Source organism: Schistocerca serialis, chromosome 1, assembly GCF_023864345.2.
Source record: "Schistocerca serialis cubense isolate TAMUIC-IGC-003099 chromosome 1, iqSchSeri2.2, whole genome shotgun sequence".
Taxonomy (NCBI): domain Eukaryota; kingdom Metazoa; phylum Arthropoda; class Insecta; order Orthoptera; family Acrididae; genus Schistocerca; species Schistocerca serialis.
The window spans coordinates 140,167,814-140,186,579 of record NC_064638.1 but is presented as its reverse complement, the minus strand read 5'-3'; the positions used below and the strand labels follow the sequence as shown (position 1 = coordinate 140,186,579).

The following is an 18,766-nucleotide window of genomic DNA, read 5'->3' as shown; positions in this document are numbered from 1 at the left end:
AACTGACAGTTTATGACTGATTTGCTTGGCTTATGGTTATTTATTTGTGTTTCCTGTGTGTTACTATAAATGCAGGACTAATGATGAATGTCACAAAATATACCTGATAAATCCTCAGTATAAGAGAATTATGACATCATGAAGGAAAATGAAAACTCCACATCACCTTACATACCATCTTAGCATGTGATTAGAGTGCTAAAGGCTTTTGTTTTAGATTTCTTTTTTTAATTTAAGTTGCTCGTAAGTAGAATTTCTTGCTACACATTGATATTCACTTTTGCATGAGAATACATTTGATAAGAAAAATTATGTGGAGTTTTCCTCAGATTAATCATGCATATGCAACAGAATCAGTTGCTTTTATAGTATCAGACAGATAGAAAACAAAAATAATAATAGTAGATTTCCTGGTTTGGAATTACTGATAATATTCATCATTTAGTTGTCCATAATCTTACACAATAAAAATTATTGATAATATTTATTGTGTGATATGATGGAAAAGTAATTCTAAATAATTTAGGTCATTGTTAATATTTTTTCAAGTCAAGTTGTAAGTAAAGCTGTGTTCAACTGTCAAGAATATGACTGATGTCCAAGTTCTGTTAATATTAAAATATAACAATGCAGGATGAAATTGTTGGGTGGATAGTTGGTAGTGTGATTTACTAACCACCAAGAAAGCACATTCATCAGTCCACATTACCAGAAGATTCATTACAGAAAACAGCAGTTTTCTTCTGTCCTAGTTCCAGACACAAAGTGACCTGTTCTTAACATGCTCCAAAGAGTGGTACCAGTTGTGAAGTCTGTTTTACGTCACATTTCATTATATTTGTAAATGCTTAGTCTGAAGATGAGATGATACAAGGACATCTTCAGTTATATTTGTGTTCCAGCGTCCACTGCTGGGACATAAACTAAGAACTATATGTTACACTGTAACAAATAGTCACATGCTGTTTATTTTTCAATTTTGATGATGCATTTTGAACATTGTTTATCTTCTGGTTGAAACAACAACATACTCTAAACTGTTTATAGGAGTCATGTTAAAATTACAAGAAGCAGGGACATTGACATGTGGCCCACCAGCAACTGTGGAAATCATTGTGCAGTTTTAAATAAATGAATCAGATGTACTTTTAACTGATTGTGACAATCCAGTAAGCAGCTTAGATACAGAGTATCACAGCTCATCACTGTCAAATAATAGTGGGACTTACCAATGCAGCAACACAGAATAGGGAGATGACGTTTCCAGTATTTTATTTGAATGGTGAAATTGAGGCTATCGAATATGAAAATTATCAGCAAATACTAATAGTGTCGCCAGAGCAAAAATGGCACAGAACACAGCTTTTATGTCAACTGTATGGCAGTCAGTGCAGAGAAATTTTTTAAATGTTCCTACTACTGGGAGATTTAAATGTTATACCAGCACAGAAGTACCACTCCTCCTACAGAACAAAACAGAGGACTGGTGCACTGTCGTTTGCCAGTTGCTCAGCTGCTTCTCTCCAGTCAAAATGCAGGTTTGCTGCAGTATGTCTTGATATAGCCAAACATCACAGAAGCAAAGTCAGGTACTACAGTGCAGCAAATGGCTCAGTGTTCTTTACAGGTAATATGCTAGGCGCTAAATCTGGCTGACTAGAGGTGTTGGGGCAGAAAGTCTTTATCTCTGGAAGTGCGAGGGCAGCTAAAGGCACGTCGGTGCTAGCCGTGCCCAGGGCATGGCAGGGCGAAGACGCAGGGTGAAGCAGGTGACGGAGAAGGGGGATGTGGTGTCGACGACTGCAGTGGCCTAGCTGTTGTCACGAGCCGCTGCGTGCGGCCGGAAGATGACTCGCACTGTCGAGTAGCTCCTCCGGAAGCCCAGCTTGGCATACAATCCCAGCGAAGCATCATTCTCGGGTCGAATGACGACAAAGGGCTGGTAGCCACGATTTGCAACTGCTGCTGACAGCCGGCGAGCCAGTATCAGGCCGTAGCCTTTGCGTCGGAACTCTGGCCGTGTTTGCATGGAGAACATGGCACCATAGTAGGACTGCACCATCCAGGCAGCCAGCTCGCCTGTTGCGGAGAATACTCCATAGGCAGGTAGCGCAGACAGCAGCCGGCGGAACACCTCGATGCTCTCGAGGTCATTTGCGGGGTACAAGTCGTGGATGGCATCAGCATGTTCTGGGCTCAGCTGCCGCACCTCGGCCTCCTCTGCATTCAGCCTGTGGACAGATTATGAGTTCTAACACATCTTGCACTGCTTCTGTGCTCTCCCCCTGGCTATGCATTATTGGAAATTTGTTTAATATGCACACCGATATGAACACATGACCACAGCCCAAGTGAGATTGAATGCCAGCTGATATCACTGTGGGCATGTGACCTGGTAAGAAAAGTATATAAGGAGAGCATAGAGGAATGAGGCACTATTCTAGTGGTGGCTGAAAAATGGTGAAATTATGAGTAGGCAACAAGGTTTCGGAAGTCCACGCCGCATCACAGAATGTGTAGGCCAGAGACTTGCCTGCTCTGCACGGTGATTTTATCCACTTTAGGGTTTGATTGAAGAGAGGGTACAGAACAAACAAGGTCTAATGAACTTATGCCCAAAAATGCATGGTTTCCAAGCTAGAGACAATTTATTCAATCATACTTTGTTACAGAGATGCAATCTAATACGCACTGCACCAGGCAGCCACAGTTAGAGCAAGCAAGGTTTCCTCCTAGAGGGTGGTACTGTTCCTGATACGTCATGCACTAGCACCCTCTCCTGCCATAGTAATTCGTAATGTTGCATCTGATTCACTTGTCTTCTGACTCACCCTGTAGCATGTCTGATACAGTGCTGTACACAGTGGCTCTGTATTTGAACTGAGAGCTTGCCAACATGGTGTTCACTTACAGAAAGGCAAATGGCAATGGGCAGCAGGCAGCAAGGTTAAATCAGGAGACTTATCCCCACAGACAACAACCACAGCATTCAATGTTTGCAACAGTATTTTACAATTTGTCTGACGCAGGGTCATTTCAGGAAGCAGGAAATCACGAAGGACGTACCCAAAATATTCGGACACCAAACTTGGAGGAAAATGTGATTAACACTGTGGAAGATCCTGACATGCCAGTATTAGGCAGTTGGCCTGCAAGTACAGTGTGGAACACACTCCATGACAACTGTTACTTTCCTTATCACTTACAGTGTGTGCAACAGACCTGCCATATTGGGAGCAGTTTTGTCACTGGTTTCTTCACCAGGCAACCATGAGTCCAGGATTCAAGTCATCCAGCCTACTCACAGACGAGGCCACATTTACACAGAGTGGTATCTCAAACTGTCATAATCATCTGTGAGATAGTGTGCAGAGCCCCCATGATATGGTGACTGCGAATCATCAGCATCGCTGCAGTGGGAATGTGTGGGCCAGGATAATTGTCGACTGTATTTTGGGACCAGTCTTTCTTCCACATCAAGTAACATGCTGGAACTATCAGTGTTTCTTACGAGTGACTTTGCTTCCCCTGCTGGAAGAAGTGCCTTTGATGATTCGAAGGGTTATGTGGCTCCTACATGATGGTGCTTCAGCCCACTTCTCCATTAATGTCCAGACACATCTCAATCATGTCTTCCCTGGTCGATGGATTGGTCAAGGGTGTCCAGTTGCATGGCCTGCTCACTAACTGGGCCTCAAAACGTATGATTTCTGGTTATGGGGCTATGCCAAAAGTATTGTGCATGCAGAGCCGACACTGGAGACACTAGAGCAGCATATTCATGCTATTTTTGACACTGTTCAGATGCAACATGGCCAATGTGAAGTGCGAGACAGAACATTCTATGGCACTTACACACATACGTTAAGGCCCCTGGTAACCATTTTCAACACATACTGTAACTGTGGCGGCATGGTGCAGCATGTATTGGTCCACAGTCTTTGTAACAATGTATGACTGAATACATTGTCTCTAGCATGGAAACCATGTACTTCTGGGAATAAGTTTATTAGACCTCTTTAGTCCTGTATCCTCTCTTTGATCAATCCCTAGAGTTTGTATACAAAGGAAAAAAATCATCCTGTATGAGGCAAGATAAGAAGCAACCTCTGGCAGATATAATAACAGTACCATGCTGGTGCAGGCACCAAGGTTTTGGAGCACAGTGTCCATTGCACATTGTTGTACATGGGGATCTGCAGCAGGTGACCACTACATGTTCCAATGTTGACACAATGACACCATCGGTTATGTCTGCAATGAGCAGACGATCATAAAAATTGAACCATAGATCCATGAAAAAGTATCACGTGGACAGATAAATCATATTTCTTGTTACACCAGATTGACAGTCCTGTCCAGATCCAGGCAAATGGCTGCTTAAAACATGCAGCTTCCCAAGGATACAGACAGACGGGAGCAGTATTATGCTATGGGGGACAATCATCTGGGTTTCTATAGGACCTGTGGTAGTAATTGAAGGCAACATGACAGCTATGGATCACATGAACATTATTGCTGACTACACATATCGCCCCCCCCCCCCCCCCTTTCCCTATTCTTCCATCCCCCCTTCCTCCAGTCCCATCATCTGAATGATGATGGCCCCTTCCAGGTGGACAACGCTGTCATAAGGTCATAATCGTACTACAGTGGTTTAAGGACCATAATAGTGAACTCACTTGGTCTATGTCACAGAGGGAGAAATCTTATGACAATTCAAGATGTTACTGATAACATCATAGAAGGAGGGGGAAAGAGAAGGAGAAGGGGAAGGGGGAGGGAACCAAATCCAGCAGCACTGCGGATTGTGCTTGAACACCCCTTCTTACACTACTGGTAGTAGTTGTATCCTTATGAAATGACAGTGTAGAAATGGTGTGGTGACAACAGTGTGCATATACAGTCATGACAAGGAAAAATGAACTCTTTGCTGCCAACTTCACCAGTGTGAATCAGATGGAACACATCACATCTGTGATGCTATTGTGTACCAGCTCCACACCTGCAAACCAATGCCTTGTAATTTACAAGAAATGTGTGACTTGTGCATAGGCATCTGGTACCTAAGATCTCCAGAAACATATCAAGGACTTGTTGAACCCATTTCATGTGTAGACACTGCTTTATTGCTTTCCAAAGGAGGACCAACACACTATTAAGCAAACTAAATGCTATTAAGCAAGCTAATATCTTGGCTCATCAGAGTACTTGTGTATATAGAGAAAGCTGCAGACCATTTGAATGCCAATTATCCAGTTTGCAGATGATACATACATAGTTCAGCAATGCTGGAAAAAAAGAAAAAAAGAAAGTGAAGCACTGAGTATTGCTATTCAATTAGAATGAATGTTTTCATTTCAATTCCTGTTCTATCTCATCTGCACATGTTTTATTTCCAGAAATTACTCAGGCACCAGTCCCTTTGTCAGATATCCCTGAAATATTTTTCTGTTGTTTAGCTTTTCATCTTCACGAAATGTGTGATCTCAACCCTTGTAACATGCCTGCAGATAATTTTTTGTATGTGTTTGCACAGCCCTTTGCCTAGGGACTATAGGTCAATGATTTCCAACATGTTGTTGTTAATGTAAATGTGGTAAATATCAGCTTCCCACAAAAAATGTGTATTTTGTATTATCAGTAACTTTCAGTTCTCTGCGAATCTGTGTAGTCTTGCATTTGCATTAATTCAGATAATGGAGAGCTTGCTGTCTAAAAATCCATAATAACCACCATGGTTAGTGTTGCCAAATATGAGCTGCTATTATCAGAGCACTAAAGGTCACAAAACTGACATGAGAGCCAAACACTCTAGTAGCAAACTGTAGTAGAGCCATACTGAGGGCTTGATGAGACAGGCAGTCCCTATGGCAGCTGGAACAACACTGACTAGAAAAAAATTGCATAAAGAAAGACAGCTTAATAATTAACTGGAAAATCTCTTTTTCTGATATATCTCTTTTCCCAATATATCTCTTTTCCCAATATATCTCTTTTTCCAACAAACAGCTCAGTTCATACATACAATACCAGGAACAAAAATGATCTGCACAAGGACTTAAAAGCACTTACTTTAGTTCAAAAAGGGGTCCACTACTCAGGAACACTCATCTTCAATAATTGGCTGCAAACACAAAAAATTTAGTTACAAATAAAGATCAGATTAAAAGGTGCCTGAAAGACTTACTAGTGGCCAATTCCTTCTACTCCATTGACAAATTTCTTAATAGAAACAAATGATGTATTGTATATACGCATACTATTAGTATTGTTATTTGTTATTTCAGCTTTAAAAAAATTATTGACATGGTCCACGTCCACGAGGATCTCCTCAGCACGGATCTATGGAACAAAAAACTAATCTAATCTAATCTAATCAAAGGTACATGAGTTCTCCTGCCCCTTTTGTTCTTATATTATGCCTATGTGAAGACTTCTTTGGGCTCTGACTGCGAACACGTGCTGTTGCCAAAATGTCATTATTACACCAACATTTAAAAAGAAATGAACATTACCAGAAAATTAGGAGGTGTTCAACCACAGTCTGCATTGTTGCCAAATTTGACCACTTCCTCCTTCCAGTCCTCTTAAGAAATCAGTGAGCATGTACCTCCCCCTTCCTTTCCACCTATGAAATCATCGAGGATGTCTTGAACTGTTACTGGATTTCTTCCCCTCTGACAAAGACTAATTGTGCAAATGTAAAATGGCAGAAAATTCAAAAAATGACGCTAAATTAAAAAACTGATGAGAAATTCAAAATAGCCCAGTTATGCTCCAGAGTATTCCGCCCACTCCTATGATGCCACTGTTGGAAGTAGATCTGTTGTTCTAGGTATAAAATGGCAGAACATTCAAAACAGCTAGATGCGGCACTGATCTGTTGATATGAAATTCAACAAATTCAAGTTTAGAAACATGAAAATATGAGCAGAGGCTCTATTATGTGACTATTCAAGATGGCAGAACTGAGAATGTGAGCACAGTGTCAATGATGTCATTATTCAAGATAGCTATGTGGGAATACAAGCACAGGCTCTATGGTGTCAGAATCCAAGATGGTGATCCAATATGACTGACCTGGAATATCAGCTCAACCTCTATGACATCACTATTCCCGATTGCTTACTCGGGAATATGAGCACAGGCTGTATGATGTCACAATCCAAGATAAATAATAAATAATAATAAATAAATCATTTATTTATCCATAATAACTTAACAGTCATGGGCACAGTCAGTTTACAAACACAAGAACATTAAAAAAAGTTTGGATGTAAACGTAAATTACACACAATAACATTAAAAATCCTTGGTGGAATACAACCATTTGTCAATTAACAGTTACTTTAATTTTGTCTTAAATATGTTTTCTTTTAACAATTTTATTTTATTTGGCAATCTGTTACTATAAAAATGTTTTCCAGCAGAAAATGAATTATGATCTGTTGTTCTTTTATTACTAAATTTTATGTGGCAATCCTCTCTTTTTCTTGTACTATAATTATGGATTTCACTATTGATTACACTATGCTCCATATTTTCCTTTAACAAATGGTATAGTTCTGAGAACATACAATGATGATACATAAACAAAGAGGGCTTCATCACAGATTCAAGAGAAGTCAAAACATAACTGAATAACCAAAGCTGAATGAACTGAAAATAAGCATTAAGAGAGCAATGAGAGAAGTGTTCAATGACTTTCAAGGTAAAATTTTTCCAAAAAATCTGATTAAAAACCCTAAGAGGCTATGGCCTTATATAAAATCACAAAGTGGATCAAAATCAGAGAACTTACTGGCAATGAAAGGAAATTGACAGAGAGAAATGCCAAAATACTGAATTCAGTCTTCCAAAATTGTTTCACTATGGAGGAGCACAGTATAGTTCCTCCTTTCAGTCATTGTATGATTATCAACACATCAGATATTGAGGTAAGTCAAGAATAGAAAGGCAATTACGATCACTTAGTAGTGGAAAGGCATCGGGAACATATGAGATACTACAGAGAATATGCAAAAGAACTTGCTCCCCTACTAGCAACAGTTTGTCATAGATTGCTGTAAAAAGATGCACATAATTATAGGCCTCTATTGCTGATGTTAGTCTGCTGCAAATAATTACACATTTTATGTTCATGTACTATGACAATTTTGCAGAACATGAAACTCCTTCATAAAAATGAACATGAATTCTGCAGAGATCTCATGAAACTCAGCTTGCTGTGTTTTTCCAAGAGATCCACAGCACTGTGGACATCTGCTATCACATTGAAGCCATGTTCCTAGACTTCAGGACGGCACCTGACAGCATCTCACACTGCCATGTAATGAAAAAAAATTGAGCTTACCATGTATTGGACCAGATCTGACACTGGACTCAAGACTTCCTTGCAGAGAGAATTCAACATGCCACTCTTAATGGAACAAAATCTACAGATGTAAAGGTATTTTGAGGACCATTGGAAGATCCACAAGACTGTTCACAGATGATGCAATTGTCTACAAGGAGGTAGCAATGCCTCAAGAGAGCAGCAATTTGCAGGACCAGCTGCAGAGGATTGTAAATGAGGGATGTATTGGCAGTTGACCCTGAATTTAAATAAATGTAACATACTGTGCACACATAGGAGATGAAATCCTCTATTGTACAACTACAAAATTGATAACAAGTTCCAGGAAACAGCATTTACTGTAAAATATCTAGGAGTAACCACCTGGTGTAATGTTAAGTGGAACGATCACAAAAAATGAATAGCAGAAAAAGTAGATGGTAAGCCGAGATTCATAGGAAGAATCTGAAGAAAATGTAATGCACCAATGAAAGAAGTGGGTTAGCAAACATGGAAAGTATAACTAGGTAGGGCTAATAGAAGAGATAGAGAAGGTCCAATCAAGAGCAGTGAGTTTCATTACAGGGTCATTAAGACAGTAGGAAAGCATTATAGAGATGCACGATAAACACCAGTGGAAGATACTACAAGAGAGATGTTGCGCTTCATAGAGTGGATTGCTACTAAAATTCCTCCCACATATGGCTCGTTGAATGACCGCAATGAGAAATTAAAGCTAATACAGAGGTTTTCCTTGCACCATTCACAAATGGAACACGGAAGGGAAGATCACACAGTGGTACAACAAATACCCTCCACTACGCACCACCAGGTGGCTTGAGGAGTATTGGCATAGATCTAGAAATGGCTCTCTCCTGTGTGGTATTTGTTTAAATAAACACAAATATCCCTACCTTATCCCAAAAGTGGTGACAGTTGCTTAAGAATAGCATAAGTGGATTTAAACTTAGGACAAGTCAGATTCAAATTTTGGGTGGCAATTGGTTAAACTGCAATGTCAGGGGGGTTGGGAGGGGGGGGGGGCATTGTTTGAATTAAAGACAGCAGGACTATAACTTATGACAAGCAGTATGTGATGTTACGGGACAACACACTGGCTTTCTTTAATTTTATACACAGTACAAGTGAGCTGAAAACCAAGCAGGTTGTGCTGATGTCTCCAGGTCAGCCATCTTCGAGTGTGATTTCATAGGGCTGTGGAAAATACAGGAAATCTGACAACCATGCAGCCTATGCTCATATTCGCAGGTCTGTTGGACTGGGACATCATAGAGCCTGTGCTCATCTTCCTAGGTCAGCCGTCTTGAATAGTGATGCCACAGAGCCAGTGCTCACATTCCCAGGTCTGCCATCTGGAGTAGTCACATCATTGAGCCTGTTTCCATATTCCCTAGTTCGCCAGCTTGAATATCTTGAATTCGGCCAACAGATCAATGCCCCATCCAGCAATTTCTAATTTTCCCTCCATTTTTTTTACCTAGGACAATAGCTGTACTTTCAACAAAGACGTCACAGTAATGTAGTGTTAAGCCTGTAGCATACAGGGTTATTTTATTGAATTTCCTGCCATTTTTTGAATTTCGTGTCTTTTGTACATACTGCAATTGGCTTATGCCAGAGGGGGAGAACCTCGGCAACAATGCACGAGACCAGCGATGATGTCACAAGGGGAGGAAGAAGTGGCAAATCTAGCAACAATGCAGACTGTGCTTGAATGCCTCTTGTTATACTACTGCTAGTCTGCTACCAATCAGACATCTAATGCTACCATGGGTTATGTGACACTATATGCTTCATTTGCACAGCTCTCACCTACATTGTTTGCTCCGTTCAACAATGGCATTTTCCATTACTATACTGTGGTACTGTAGGATACGAAAGGTTGGTGAGCGGATGCTGAAGCAAATATTCTATTTGGTTGAAGGCTTCCAATTTTTGGCAATTTCTGCCAACTTAGAGCTTGAGTGAAATGTGTTGGTGGAGAAAGTGAGCAAGGAAGGTGGAAGGGTGTGTAATTTATTTGCCCCACCAGTCAGTACTTTTGCTGCTACTAAGTTTTGGTAAATATTATCTGCTGCGTAAATGAAAAGGTATTCATGAGTAAGCCCCTTATGGCTGAGTAATAATATTACAGGAATTGCTGAATTCACACTGAACCATCGTATAAACAGACATACACTCCGCCACTGGCCGTCAACTGCATTGTTCAAATATCTGGACGTTGGCCTTACATATTTACAAGATACTTTGTTGTTATTGTAGAGCAATTAAAGTTCTCACTCTTGCTCGAGTATCAAAACTCTTAATGTTCTTTGCTAAACATTTAATCCCTGTAATTCTTGTATCAATCCTCACTGAACAATCTGTTTTGATTACTAACAAAATTGAAATTTGTTAAATACGCATTGAAAAAACTGCTGAAAGAAAGTTTTTTGGCAGGGAAGGGGGGGGGGGGGGGGGGGGAGGGAGGATTTTAGCAGTTTTGCCAGGGGTGCAAGATCTTCTTGATATGGTTCCACATACTTACACATGCTAGTAGCAAAATTTTGTTACTTTGTGTTGCAGAATTTATGTAGATTGTCAGACTGAATACCTGATGAATGACAAATATTTTGACATCAAAAAATGTTACATCATTTCTGCATTTATACTGCACTTGGCAACAGTCATAAAATGCATATGTTTATTATGTGTAAAAACAGGATATGATGTATAAAAGCTTACGTCAGAAAGATAATTTCGGCACTTGTAAAAGGTATATATGGAAAGAGACAGAACAGAATGTTTCTAACTTTCTTTGTTACCCTTTAATCTGGCCAATTGTTAAAATGAATACCATCACTTTAATTTTGAGGAATTGTTGCAAACTGTGTACTATTTATTGACAAAATTGTGAACAAGGGCACAGAATTTAGTTTAGGATCAGCTGAATCTATAGTATCCAGTCAATTTCAGGGCACTAGAATTTGTGTGCAGCTGCAGGCAACAATAGAGATCTAGCTATATAGTATATTTGTGTGCTGCAGCCATTATGAAGTGAATGTCATGCTGTGCCATGCCAAATCCAGTAAGCACACATGTAAGATCACCACTGTCTGATGAGTGCATTGTTTGTACATTCCGCACTGCTTTCTCCCCCCCCCCCCCCCCCCCTCCCCCTTCCTACCCCCTCTCCAACACATATGTGCTGAGAGTCAGTGGGCAGTACTTGCTGCCTCTGCTCCCCACACCCATCTTAGAATTCATTCAATTTGTTAGGCACAAACTTTGTGGAGAAAATTGTGACGGGGACTCACCTAATTCCATCCATCACATTACTTAACAAGGGATGCACATACCCCACAGCTCATTAATTTTACTCAGCTTTTGTACAGTTGCAATGCACACTTAGATGTAAGAAATGCTGCCACAGCATGCTAGCAGTAGCGTTGCAGTGAAACAAAGACAGGTAACGATCTTATCTCACCATCACATCCACGTTTCTAGGAAAACCCCTCACCCCTCAATTTGCTCACTCCTGTCATGCAGTTGTGTGAGGTACCTTCAAGAACAGGATGTACCTGATACGTATCATGTGCCCTGTCCATACCTGTAGGGTGGTTGTGTGTGGTATATTCAAGGTCAGGATATAACCTGATATCCCGCCCACATCTGTTGGACACTTGCTTGATATAAAAATGGCTGAGTTCTGGTGCAGATAATAGTCTAAGATGCAGTCACCCTGCTACCATTGATCTAGGCCAACAGGACGACTTAAGAAAGGCAGGAAATGCCTCCCCTCCCCTTTTTCCCTAGACTAATAGAAACACTTCAAAATGATGAGTACCATCCCCCCTTCCCTTTTCTCACTAGAGAAACTGCATGAGCTTTATCTGTATGCTGCAGTGAAAGGATCATCAGCAGTGGAGTGATCCTATTTAAAAAATCGTGGTAACTATTACCATAATTTATGAAGTAACACACTCTGATATTACAGTGTCCGGCTTGGGTGTGGATGAATTACTGTAACTGAATAACACCATGGTATATTCTGCAAAATGTGAGAAATATTAACCTAATTTAGAGCATAAGACACTTTGACATTATAGAGTGCAGCTAAATCACTATTATTTAATGACGTTATAACACTTCTGTAACCATTTCAAAATATAAGCATCTCCCACTATTTACAGTTTTTGAGCAATTTTATGCAAAGACACACATTCTAAAATAACATCTAAATACAAAATTAAGTTTAACAATTAGTGTAATGTGATATTTAAACAAATACACCAGTATCCTGTATTAGACAGCTAGCACAGAGTCATGTTTCAACATACTCCCATATCCCATGTTAAAACAAATGCCACACTCCAAAAAGTATATACCACCTCTAAATTATTCAACCATTATTAGTCTGTGAAGTTACTACAAGACTGCCCCTAGTATACTCATAAATAAAGAAAATGCATGTATGTGCACTCATTACACACACATATATAAATATACTCTGTAAGCAATTATCATACCAATATTAAAAAATGATGGTTTCTTGAGTGACCAGTCTTCTGACTGGTTTGATGTGGCCCGCCACAAACCCCTCTCCTGTGCCAACCTCTTCATCTCAGAGTAGAACTTGCAACCTACATCCTCAATTATTTGCTGGATGTATTCCAATCTCTGTCTTCTTATATGATCTTTACCCACTACAGCTCACTCTAGTGCCATGGAAGTTATTCCCTGATGTCTTAACAGATATACTATTATCCCATCCCTTCTTGTCAGTGTCTTCCATATATTCTTTTCCTCTCCAACCTCCTCATTTCTTACCTTATCAGTCTACCTAATTTTCAACAGTCGCCTGTGGCACCACATCTCAAATGCTTGACTACATTCACCATGGGGATGTGCATATGACCTTACAAAACATGTCGTATGACAATTTAGGGAAAAGCTGCCACATAACAATATCCTGTTGTCAGCAACAGAGGAGAATGCACACAGTCTTAAAAACCAATCTAAAATATTTTTATTACATGAGAATATTTTGTTACATCACAAGTGGGTAATTGTCCATCAGTGTTCTGATCCATCATTATTTCTCTACAACTCATTTAAAACTATGAAATTGGCAGGTTCTTATCATTCATATCTGAATAATCACTAACAACTCTGATGCCATCATTAAATATGCATTTGTTTATGTATACATTGGTAAACTATGATCAATGTATCTAATGAGCTTCCCATTGTCAGTGCCACTGATCATGTACCTCATGTTATTGTGCAAGGCAAGTTCACACTTTGGTTCCTGCAATGCATTCTCAAATCTTATTACTTACAATAGATCTCTAAGAAGAAAAACTAAAGTCAAAATAAATAAAAAGTTTTATTATCTTCATGAGCAAAATGACTTTAAAATGGAATTTTATGCAGTTAGTCAATACAGTAGCCCCAAATAAGTGTAGTTTGATATTTCACTTCATCAGTATATATTAACAGGGAAACTAGGAAAACATTTTAACAACAGTCAGTACCTCTACATGACAAAATGCAAATCCATACATCTCCACTTAGCGTTTCTTAGCATAGTACCTTACAACGCTCTCATCTTAGTATTGAGACACATACTAGTGGACATTAATATTGGATGTGTCTTCCAGCAGAAACACAGACCATATTTAAAAAACAGAGAAAATCACAACTGATAAGACTGGGCTGTGTGCAGGATTTGCAAGCATTTGTCTGTTTCACAGTTCAGTGTTGTAGTTGTTTGAACACATGCATAAACAATCCCTGACCAGTTTCTCATCTCTGAAGTAAACTAGGGTTCCATTCAAGAGCGACAATATAGCTCCTGTGAAACTCTACTGGACAATTTTAGGGGAAGTGCATTTGATGTAAGCTGCACGATAGTTCCAACCCAGCCATCATATATCTCTTACAGAAGCCATAGGAATAAGAGAGAGAGATATGGAGAGAAAAGTAGATTTAATAATTTGAAGTCTGTATCGCTTAAAAAATTTCATGCAGAACAGCCAGAAGTAACTTCTTAATAGGATTCTGCCTACGTCTATTCAATAAATCACCTCATTTTTGTAATACCTATGGAATAACAAGATCCACATTTCAATACTGTTTAACTATCCTCTTAAGTATATCCAGACAGATGTTTCTTCATATTATTGACAGAAAATATATGTTACGTGTAAATTATATATTGCAGTGATCAGTCATCCTTTTTAAATTTTATTGTGCAGATCTAGATTTCGGCTAGAAGCTAGCCATTCTCAATGCACTATTATTTCCACTCAATGCATGTAATTCCCTATTGGTTGGGCTTCATCCACAGTTCATTGAATACTATTATTCATTGAATACTATTTTTCAATGACCTGTGTGTGCGTGTGGTATGGTGTGTGTGTGTGTGTGTGTGTGTGTGTGTGTGTGTGTGTGTGTGTGTGTGTGTGTGTGTGTGTGTGTGTGTTTGTGTGAGTGTGTGCGAATGTGTGGTGTGTTTGTGTGTGGGGGGGGGGGGGGGGGCTGGTAGTGTGTGTGTGGGGGAGGGGAGGTGTTGGGGGTGGGAGGGTGTACATCCACCTAGTAAGCAGGAAACGTGGCTTCAATACTCAATCTGGCACAAATTTTCAATTTTTTCTCCTATGACTTAAACCAATGCCCAATCACAGCTAACGTCTGTAAATCTTTTGGGCCTAACTGTTAAACATTAAAGCCACAGACCACAAACAGGCACTCACTACCTGTTGGCCTACTTGGCAGAGCTCACTGTGTCAGAGTGGCAACATTAACTGCTGTAGCTTGACCTACCACAAAGCAATGCAACATGGACGGTATTCTCCTGGATCACATCTTTGGCTGTTCCAACTGACAGCAAATGTGTATCTCTACACAGAATATCCAAAAAAACAACTCAGCTTTTACATCTCCCATTTATGAAGTATCATCCAAATTACTGTGCATACCATAAAATTGAGCAATAACTCTAAAATTATAACAAATTACTTAAAAATAGGCAAAAACTGAACAGTAGTATTAGTTGCTAATCTAAGCCAAGGAGACGATTGTAGACAAGATGTGTGCAGTCAATTAAACACAGCTGGTTAGGAGATAGTAACCTACATGCAGTAACCTGAATGCATTACTGTCAATTTTGGTACTGTAATCGAGGTAACTTAAATTTTTGGTTTATAAACTAGCATCTTACCAGCAGAGTTATAACTTCTGCAAATTTTTATAGTTCTTATGGACGTGTTTTATTCCTCAAGAGGTTGGTAGTAGCCTAACAAGAAACAACTACAATGTAAATCTTAGCATCAAGGTTTGTCACACTCAACGGACATGTCTTCCATATTTTTTTGTTTTCCATATCTTCATTATTTTTCATATTTTCCATATTTTTCAATGTTTTTCTTATTTTTACATATTTTTCTATATTGTTCAATGTGTTTTCAGTATTCTATGTGCAAATGTACAGGAATATTTACACTCTTACTGCTTGCCCTACTATATTTCTTAAGCACATAACAGTGACTGGGACTGCCCTGTCATGCCGCTTAGAGTCCTCAAAGTGTCTGCAACATCACTTGTTCCTCTTCTTACAAAATGTTAACCCAGAAAAAGATCTTCCATCAACACACAATCTAATGCAAAAGCCAACCGCAATATACACTAAAACACATACAAGAACTGAGAATAATATTACCACTTCCCTGACAGTCTTCCTCTTCCACAGATAAGTCACAGTTTGTTTTAGGTAGTCACACAGCTCCACTTTGTTAAAAATCCCAGCAAAGTCTTGCACCATATCCATGAAGCTGGAGTAATAGCCAGCCAGTTGATCCATTAGAACATGCATTTCAACATCGGCCAACTTCACTTTATCTGATGTAGGCGTAGGTTCTTTAGATTTGAATTTTTGGTTTCTAACAAATAAAAAATCTGAAAATACAATCGAGACTGTTTTATTTTACTTTTTTCTTTATATTTCCTTGGAATGGCTGCCATTTATTTACTGCAAAATTTTTTCCCAATATGATTATTGATGACGCAGTATGACTACTGCATAGGGAAATGTGGCAGTTTCTCCTTGACACCATGTCTCTAGAATGCTCTATCATTCCAATATTAAAGCATATACATACTTTATCTAATGGTCTAGTCATTTTATTAAAATCCTACAACCTCTCCGCAACATTTCTTATGTATATACATATGGCAGCATTGACTGCAACAGTTGATCCATCTGTTACATTCATTTTGTAACTTTAGAGTATAGACAAAGTTTTGACAGCTGTAGGTGGGCTAAATTCTGTGTTATTAACATACGAGAAAGTAGGAATAGTTGTCTTCATTGTGAGATGTTTATGGAGTGATATTTTGTAAGAATCAGTAAGCAGAAAGCTGCATTTAAGAACTCTAAAGACACCACTCTACCTCCACAGAAAATCATAGGTGTTTTTGTGAATAAAAGGGTTGAGTTTGGCAGTTAGCATCGCAAGTTGACAGGAGGTTCTTTTCTGGGTTGAAATTTGGAAATAGAAGAGGAACAAGTGATCTTGCAGACACTTCTGTAAATTCCCTCTGGCTTGGTAGGGGTCATTGTTAGATGCTAAATAAACTTGGCAGGACAGGCAATAAGAGCACAAATAATCTTATGCATTTACAAAGAGAACATGTAAAAAACATAGGGAATGTGGAAAAAAGGGAAAAATATTGAGAAAAATGAAAAATCTGGATACAAAATTGTAATACAGGAGAGCTGTATTTATATGAAGAATGTAATCAAAATTTGTTTCATAAATGTAAGCATTAGCTATATAGGAGAGGGATGGCAACATACATACACTTAGAAAAAAGGAGCATTATACAAAGGGAGTAATCAGAATTTGTGGTACAGGCTGTAGGATTTTAATGTAACTGCTAGACTGCTAGATAAGGCAGATGTATGGCACCACACATTTATGCTTTACTAGTAGAATGATAGAACATTCTAGAAACATGGTGCCAAAAAATTGCCATATTTCCCTATATGGAAACTGCACTTCATCATCAATAATCATATTGGGAGAAATTTAACAGTGAAGCACTGGAAGCCATTTCAAGGAAATGCATGTTTAGTGGATCAACTGGCTGGCTATTGCTCCAGCTTCATGAATATAATGTCAGACTTTGTGGGATTTTTAACAAAATGGAGCTATGTTACTACCTAAAACGAACCATGACTTAGCTGTGGAAGAGGAAGACTGCCAGGGAAGTTGTAACATTATTAACAATTCTTGAGTGTGTTTGAGTGTATATCATGGTTGGCTTTTGCATTAGCATTTTGTGTTGATGGAACATCTTTTCCTGGGTTGACATTTTGCAAGAAGAAGAAGAAGAAGAAGAAGAAGAAGAAGAAGGAGAAGTGATATTATAGACACTTTGCAGACTCTCTCTGGCTTGACAGAACAGTTCAAATCACTGTTGGGTGCTAAGGAAATCTGGTAGGCTAAGCAGTAAGAGCATAAATATTCTCATACATTTGTGCATTTGTTGTTGTTGTTGTGGTCTTTAGTCCTGAGACTGGTTTGATGCAGCTCTCCATGCTACTCTATCCTGTGCAAGTTTTTTCATCTCCCAGTACCTACTGCAACCTACATCCTTCTGAATCTGCTTAGTGTATTCATCTCGTGGTCTCCCTCTACGATTTTTACCCTCCACACTGCCCTCCAATACTAAATTGGTGATCCCTTGATGCCTCAGAACATGTCCTACCAACCGATCCCTTCTTCTGGTCAAGTTGTGCCACAAACTTCTCTTCTCCCCAATCCTATTCAATACTTCCTCATTAGTTATGTGATCTACCCATCTAATCTTCAGCATTCTTCTGTAGCACCACATTTCGAAAGCTTCTATTCTCTTCTTGTCCAAACTAGTTATCGTCCATGTTTCACTTCCATACATGGCTACACTCCATACAAATACTTTCAGAAACGACTTCCTGACACTTAAATCTATACTCGATGTTAACAAATTTCTCTTCTTCAGAAACGCTTTCCTTGCCATTGCCAGTCTACATTTTATATCCTCTCTACTTCGACCATCATCAGTTATTTTCCTCCCCAAATAGCAAAACTTCTTTACTACTTTAAGTGTCTCATTTCCTAATCTAATTCCCTCAGCATCACCCGACTTAATTAGATTACATTCCACTATCCTTGTTTTGCTTTTGTTGATGTTCATCTTATATCCTCCTTTCAAGACACTGTCCATTCCATTCAACTGCTCTTCCAAGTCCTTTGCTGTGTCTGACAGAATTACAATGTCATCGGCGAACCGAAAAGTTTTTATTTCTTCTCCATGAATTTTAATACCTACTCCAAATTTTTCTTTTGTTTCCTTTACTGCTTGCTCAATATACAGATTGAA

The 18,766-nt window shown here is 39.1% G+C and overlaps 1 protein-coding gene across 1 annotated transcript in view; it reads right to left on the bottom strand.

Annotated features, from left to right (window-relative positions):
- Window positions 1–537: 537 nt before the first annotated feature.
- The window catches only part of LOC126456322 (uncharacterized), a 653,934-nt gene continuing 635,705 nt past the window's right edge, over window positions 538–18,766 (bottom strand). The window contains exon 7 of the mRNA XM_050092109.1: window positions 538–2,231. Coding sequence (XP_049948066.1) covers window positions 1,811–2,231 — 421 coding nt within the window. The 3' untranslated portion in view covers window positions 538–1,810. The remainder of the gene's footprint in view (window positions 2,232–18,766) is intronic.